We start from the raw sequence: 7720 nt of genomic DNA, 5'->3' as shown, positions 1-7720 counted from the left end.
TGTTCAGACACATCGCTGCCAATACCATAAAAGGCAAGGTATTGGCACAGGCCGAGCGATGTGTCTGACGTCACTACCAAAACGAAGCGATGCGACGCATCGTCCGGCTAGTTTTAAGTTTAAAATGTATCACCAGAATAAGACACGGCTTGGCCGAATAAACACACACAAAACATTACTCCGCTGCGTTTCATTGTACTTTATTTTGTTTTAGTTCATTTAGGCCGTTTTATGGGTTTCTAGGTAAGTAACCATGTTTAGCCCGAACATTTGGTCCTTCGACAGATTCGAACGTTAGGCCGATAGACAGAAAATTCAATAAAAGGCCGAAAATTATTGAATTTTTGTTTATGCATTGTTTTTTCTGTTCTTCCGTGATCCGAGGCAGAACGGAGAACGGGGGGAATTTCCAAGAAAGAACGACACATATTTAAGGCAAAACTGTGTCGGGAAATTCCCTTTATGAAGAAAGAAAAGGAAATGTTAACGAAAGTGCAGTGAATTTGTGTGAAATATGTTTATTGCTGTGTTTCTTAGGCAAGAGAATAGGCAGAATTGGATGAAAATTCCAAGAAAAAATAATAGCGCGTAGCAGTGTGAAACGGCATGCTGTCTATCTCGCTCTCCCCCACGCTCGCAGATATACGCTGCAGATAACATGACAGAACAGTGTAACATGACGGCATTGTTTTGGGCGAACTGAGTGGAAAATTCCACTCAACACATTTACATGCATTGACCACCGAACCGGGCAAATGCGATGAAATATTCATGTGGCAACAGGCACTAGTCGTGGTATACACATTATGATGAATGTGTTGGTAGGCGCAATGGATGATGCGATTTCGACTTAAGGAGTAATGAGTCACACTCACACAGAACGGAGAGTGTCGCCCGAGGCCGAAAATGCCGAGAACGAACATGAATAGTGATGTGGAAGCAGCACACTACCTATCTCGTTTACTCTTGCAGAGGAACGCTGTAGAGAATATTCTAGATGCTGTAACACGGCAGCACTTTTGAGCGCGCGAGTGAGAAATTTCATGATTTGCATGTAAGTGTATTGACCACCGAACGGGCCAAACGTTATGCATGTAATATTCATGTAACAGGCTATGCGACAACAAGCAACGGTTGCACGTATACATTATGCATGGATGTGTATGTAGGCGCAAGCAAAGTGACGCTCAAATGAGTATGCTCATTGGCTGAAAATTAGGCGCTAAAACAATGCGAATATTATTTAACAAGTGTGAGTCACGTTTACAGGCGATGAGAGTGCCGCTCGGTTGAATGTCTGAGAAAGCAAGAACAGACGCGCAACCGAGCACTCTCATTGGTCGACGAAATGTGTTGACGAGGCTAAGGCTAATGCATGCAAGAGAAAGAAAGCATTGCATCGATTGCTGGTTTGACGCATCGATTTTGTCACCAAATATTGACGAGCAAATCGATCGCAACGGCATTACGCTGCGGATTCTTAAATAATACAGTTGACTCTTTGTTGCACGGGTTATTTGTGACCGCCATTTTTATTTTCAAGAAAAAAAAAAGTTACAAGCTATTGTGAAATACTTGCAAAAATCGGATTTTGAGCCAGATTAGTTAAAAAAAAATTGATTATATCATAGGCCGATTGTAAATTCATCAAACGTTAATCAGTTTTTGAAAGATAAAGTGAATTTTGTGGTTTTGACTAAATAATTTCAAAACGGAAATTACTGAGAAAAATCGCGAAAGGCAGGCGATAAACGTGTGTTCAGGCTGATCACAGAAATTTTATGCACGAAAATTTCTGGGAACTAGGCTATCGCCGTTATTAATGTCAGATAAACCACAAAAAATTGCCGAACGCAGAACGAGCAGACGTCCGAAACAGAAAGAAAAAACGGACAAATCGAAAAGTGCCGAAACTACGCAGCAGCACGAAAAGGCAACAGAAAAGGCTGTGGAAAATTCCAAACAAAAGGCATCGGCTGAAACTACGCAGCAGCAAAATCTATTGATTGTTGAGAAAGAAGCAACAAATAAAATGTCGACGAGAAAACGAGATATTTATGCACGGAATATAACTAAGGCTCATGGAACGGTATGTGAAAATTCGTTCAACAATTTGTCACGCATTGAAATTGAAGACCACTTGTTAATACTCGAACAAGACTGGGAAGCCTTCAAAAAAGAACATGAAGCAATCGTCGATACGTTAACCGACAGCGGTGAAATCGACAAACAATACGACGAATATGATAAAATACAAGATTTGTATCGCCCAACACGATCAATATGCCGAACACGCATGGAGGTTTTAGCACCAAAGCAACAACACCCGCAGTCACAGGCGACTGAACGAATTAGTGTTGAAATGCCGCATTTAGAAATCCCAAATACGTGGGGAAAATTTGCAGGTGGCAAAGGCGGTCATACGGCTTGGAAGAGTTTCCGTAACTGTTTCAAAGTTATCCATGAGGACACGAAGCTAGCACCATCGCGCAAATGCTATTACTTATCCGAGGCGTTGATTGGTGAGGCAGCCGGGGCCAGAGGCGAACTGGCAATCACGGAACAAACATACCAGATCATTTGGCAAAGACTGGAAGAACGATACGGAGACGATTACAAGATCGTTGAAGAGTTAGTAGGCAAACTACTCACAATGCCGAAAATGTCGAAGCCATCATGCAGTGGTTTACGACGCATTCTTGATATTATGCGCGATGCATTGGGAATGCTTGACGAGTATTTCGATACCACACAATGGGATCCAATTCTCGTGTTTCTCGTGCTAAGTTTGGTTGATAACGACACCCGCAGCGAATGGGAAAAGATCCGACCAAAACCAAAAAAGGCTATGGTATCAGAAAATCAAGCTGAGGCCGCAACCGCCGGTGAAGAAACGGCCGGCGGTGACCAACAAACGCCGAAGAAGATTAAGAGCCATGTGCCGCCATGGAAAGAATTGGAAAAGTTCATTGAACAACAGGCCAAATATTTTGCTCACCTTGATGACCGACAAGGAGCCGGAGCATCCAGTTCACGAAGTTCAAGCGCGACGCGCCCACAAAATACGAACAACGTTCCCCAGGCAAGTTCTTTCAAGCGAGAACGGGCTCCATGTGAATTATGCCAAGGCCCTCATCCGATTTTCAAATGTGAGCGATGGCTCAAAGAAATGAATTTAGCAGGCCGACAACAATTCATGAGAGAAAACAATTTATGTCACATGTGTTTACGCCCGAATCACAATGATTTTTACTGTTATACGAACAAAGACGGCACACCTAAGGCAACAACACCATGCCCACGTTGCAAAGGGGGCAAATATCACAACAGCACGCTTTGTCCGACACTTGAAGCCGAAAAACGTACGCAGACGCTCAGTGTGCAACAAAACGAATCACGTCCAGGCAGCTCACAACAAGGTAACGTAAAACCTAATACCGGAGCTTATTCCAAAACTAATCGAAAACAATGACTAGGCAAACGCAGTCATCAGGCTGGCGGACAGGATGTGGTCCGTTATTGGGATATGGACATCGAAGAAGATGATGAAGATGCCCATCCTTCCCACCCTAAACAAGCACGAATGTCGGAATTGGCATCTTCATATAGGTCTTCTTTACAGTCGGCAGTGACACGAGCCGGCGATTGGTCAATCGCGAACGAACAACGGATCAATCGTGATGACGATGAAGAAGACGAGGACAGCCAAGCGCCGACAACAAGCCGACAAAAATTCACGAAAGAACGATCCTCGACACAGGGGCACAGGCGGGCTTGATTACAGTGGCAAGCGCAAAGGCTAATGCCTTGCCACTAAGGCCGTGTTCGAGATACATGAACGGAATTGGTGGAATAAGCTCGTTTACAAGAAAAATCCAAGCTTTCATATTGCCCTGGTTTGAAAGTGATTTTAGATTAAGAACAGAATTATTTGTAAGTAACGAATTCGGAGGCACACAACCGTGGATTAATTTGAGCGTTTTAAGGCCGATTGACGACAGGCTAACATTGGCCGATATGAACTTTGACATCCCCGCACCTGTGGATATATTGCTGGCTGCAGATGTGTGGGGTGACATCATAGGCTCGATGCTATATCAGCATCCAACTGGCGCTGTTATGCACGAAACAGCGCTAGGCCATGTGATTTTAGGCGGAACTTGGGTACCACCAGAGGCTTTTGGTACGGCGGCATACCAAGCCATGATCGCACACGCCGAAGAAGAGCGACCAAACGAAGAGGCATTAGACGAACTATTGAAGAAATTTTTCGAAAGTGAAGGCATTGCAGAGCTTAGTTCTACACTAACGGCTGAAGAAAAGGCGGCTGAAGATTCATATACGGCCGATATGTTTCGAAAGCAAAGTGGTCGATTTGTGGTTAAAATACCACTGAAACCAGGCAAAACGTTAGGCGAATCAAGAAAGATTGTAATGCGTAGATTTTTCGCCCTTGAACGGAGGCTGCAGAGAGATGACAATTTGAGATTGAAATACGTTCATTTTATGCGCGAACTTGAACAATTAGGCCACATGAGAAAAGCTCCGAAACCATCGATAGGCGATGTTACGTATTATATACCGCATCACGCCATCAATGCTGATAAGTTCCGAACGGTATTTGATGCATCATGTAGAACGTCAAATGGAGAATCGCTGAACTCAATTCAGTTAATAGGCCCGAAGCTACAAGCTGATTTACAGTTTCATATCATGCGTTTTAGGCGATATAAATACGCAGTTATTGCCGATGTCGTTAAAATGTTTCGTCAGGTTTGCCTGCACCCATCGCAGTGGAATCTACAACGGATATTTTGGCGCGAACGGCCAAGTGATCCATTAACAGAATACCAAATAACAGTCGTGATGTATGGGTTAGCATCATCGCTATACAATGCCGTGAGATCAATGGTAGAATGCGCAAACCATTATGCGAAAGATTACCCGCAGGCAGCGGAAGTAATACGAAAATGTTTCTATGTTGATGATGGAACTTTTGGCGATGACACGATCGCAGGCTTAAAAATGCTGTGTAGAGAAGTGGAGTTTGTTCTTCGCCAAGGCGGCTTTGAACTAAGCAAATGGGCATCGAATTGCATCACTGTTGAAAAATTTATGCAAGGCGATGAAAAGGACGTGGTCGATATAGGCGAATCGAATGATGAAACCAAAGTTCTCGGTGTCCGCTGGCTCAAGGCAAATGACCAGCTCACAATTGTTGTACGGTTAACAACAGAACCGAAATATACGAAACGCGCTATTTTGGGTGAGATCGCTAGGCTGTATGATCCCAACGGCTACGTGACGCCAGTTTTAGTTGTTGCCAAAATATTAATGCAAGATATTTGGAAAATTGAGAGATTAAAGTGGGATGAGCCGGTCCCCGATGGCATTAAAAGCCGATGGAACGATTTTAGGCAAGATTTACCGAAATTAGGCGCGTTTCGGATTCCGAGATGGTTAGGCACAACCAAAGATTGCGAACTACAATTGCACGGTTTTGGCGATGCCTGTAAAAATGCGTACGGCGCAGCTATTTACGCACGTGTTACAACATTGAAAGGCGAAATAAGAAGCATTTTATTGACTGGAAAATCGAAAGTTGTTCCGATTAAAAACAGGCCGACAAACCAGCAACAAGAAACGGTAGCACGAGTGGATGCGGAAACGCCAATTCATCGATTGGAATTACTTGCAGCAGTGATGTGTAGCAAGTTAATGAGGCAGATAGTGGAGATATGCGGTTTTGATAAAGCAAAACAATTTATGTGGTCGGATTCAATGGTCACGCTACATTGGATAAAAAAATCACCTCTTGAATTGAAAGTGTACGTTTCGAATAGAGTGAAGGCTATTCACGAAGCCATAGGCGAAGCTCGATGGGCTCATATCGGAACATCAGAAAACCCGGCCGATTTGTTGAGCAGAGGCATGAAGGCTGATGAATTGCTTGCGAGTAAGTTGTGGAAAAGAGGTCCCAACTGGTTGATAGAGTCGCAAGCAGAATGGCCGAAACCACGAATGGTTATTACACCTGAAGAGACAGAGCAAATAAATCGTGAAACTAAGCAAAGGCAGGTTATGGTTTCAGCGGTCATGATGACGTATGTGTGTGATCGGTTTTGTGAATTATGGCACAGATCAAACGATTGGAAGAAAATCGTTCGTATTACCGCTTACGTACTTCGATTCTTTCATAACGTACGACTGAAGGATCGAAGTAAGTGGATCAGAGGTGGACCAGAAGTTCACGAGATACAAAATGCCGTGGTCTTTTGGATCAAATATGCGCAAATGCGGGCGTATAAAAAGGAAATTGAACTTGTTAAGCAGGGCGATTCAGAGTTTTTTACGAAAAGTAAGATTGCCAATCTCAATCCACAGTTAGACGAAAAAGGCATGTTGAGAGTGTATGGCCGAATCGATAAAGCTCTCGTGGAATATGACATAAGGCACCCAGTCATAATCCCACCTAAATCGAGGCTGTCTTATTTATTAGTGCAACAGGCGCACAAAGACACGATGCACGGCTCAAGAAAGATGATGACCGCACATTTGAGGCGTGCATACTGGATTCCGCAGTTGCGTAATGAAATAAGAGAAACGATTTCCAGATGTGTAGTATGTGTTCGCTATAAAAAGACCATGGCACAGCAGATTATGGCTGAATTACCGGCGGTAAGAGTACGACCAGCCAAACCATTTGACGCTGTTGGCATTGATCTGGCTGGGCCGTTTTATGTCAAACATACGGACAAGTTGAATTTAAACACACGTTCAAGGGTAAGCATCCCAGATATCAAAGGATACGTAGCAGTCTTTGTGTGTATGGTTACGCGCGCCATACACCTGGAGCCAGTAATGGACCTATCCTCCGAGGCATTTTTGCAAGCTTTTAAACGGTTTGTGGCAAGGCGTGGCCACCCAGAAAAAGCGTTCAGCGACAACGGAACGAATTTAGTTGGAGCTGAAAGGCTGTTGGGCGAAGCCATAAGAACATGGCAGAGCTCTGAAGTGCAAGGCTATGCCAAATGGAACAACGTCACGTGGACTTTTATAACGCCAGGTGCGCCACACGAAGGTGGGCTCTGGGAGGCCGGTGTAAAAAGTATGAAGTATCACCTTAGACGGGTGATGGGTACACAACGGTACTCATACGAAGGCATGTCAACGCTACTGGCCGGTATCGAGGCATGCTTGAATTCAAGGCCGATTTGTGCGCTCTCAGACGACCCGAATGAGATCGAGGCACTCACGCCAGCACATTTTTTAATAGGCGGTCCATTAAAACTGCCTGTGGCCGAGGCAGCGAACAAACCACCAACGAAAGCAAGGCGGCTGTTCGAAGAACTTCAAACGCAAACACAATCGTTCTGGAAGCAGTGGCAGGACGATTGTCTTCATCAAATGATGAATAGGCCAAAATGGAAGGAAGCTCAACAAAACATGCAAATAGGCCAGCTTGTTTTGTTAAAAAACGAAAATATGCCGCCGACATATTGGCCGATGGGCCGTATCATCGAAGTACATGAGGCTGCCGATGGTAAAGTCAGGCAGGTTAAACTACAGATGCAGCACGGCACATTAGAACGCTCAATTAGAAAATTATGTGTGTTACCCACTGATGACGATTTAGGATTTTGGGTTGAAAAGTAACATTTCAACGGGGGGAATGTTCAGACACATCGCTGCCAATACCATAAAAGGCAAGGTATTGGCA

The 7720-nt window shown here is 44.2% G+C and overlaps 1 protein-coding gene across 1 annotated transcript; it reads left to right on the top strand.

Moving 5' to 3' along the window:
• Positions 1-4017: 4017 nt before the first annotated feature.
• On the top strand, positions 4018-7656 carry LOC129579607 (uncharacterized). The gene has a single exon (XM_055469760.1). The coding sequence runs from the start codon at positions 4018-4020 to the stop codon at positions 7654-7656; it is 3639 nt and encodes a 1212-aa protein (XP_055325735.1).
• The last annotated feature ends 64 nt before the right edge of the window (positions 7657-7720 follow it).

This window comes from Sitodiplosis mosellana, unplaced genomic scaffold (genome assembly GCF_009176505.1).
Source record: "Sitodiplosis mosellana isolate CC-2019 unplaced genomic scaffold, AAFC_SMos_1.0 Smas_scaffold_6279, whole genome shotgun sequence".
NCBI classification, from domain to species: domain Eukaryota; kingdom Metazoa; phylum Arthropoda; class Insecta; order Diptera; family Cecidomyiidae; genus Sitodiplosis; species Sitodiplosis mosellana.
Note: the sequence above shows the minus strand (reverse complement) of the source record. Positions and strands in the feature narration are given on the sequence as shown.

What these genes read in the sequence shown, in the direction of transcription:
- LOC129579607 (XM_055469760.1), top strand. Translation starts at nt 4,018, where the DNA reads ATGAACTTTGACATCCCCGCACCTGTGGATATATTGCTGGCTGCAGAT.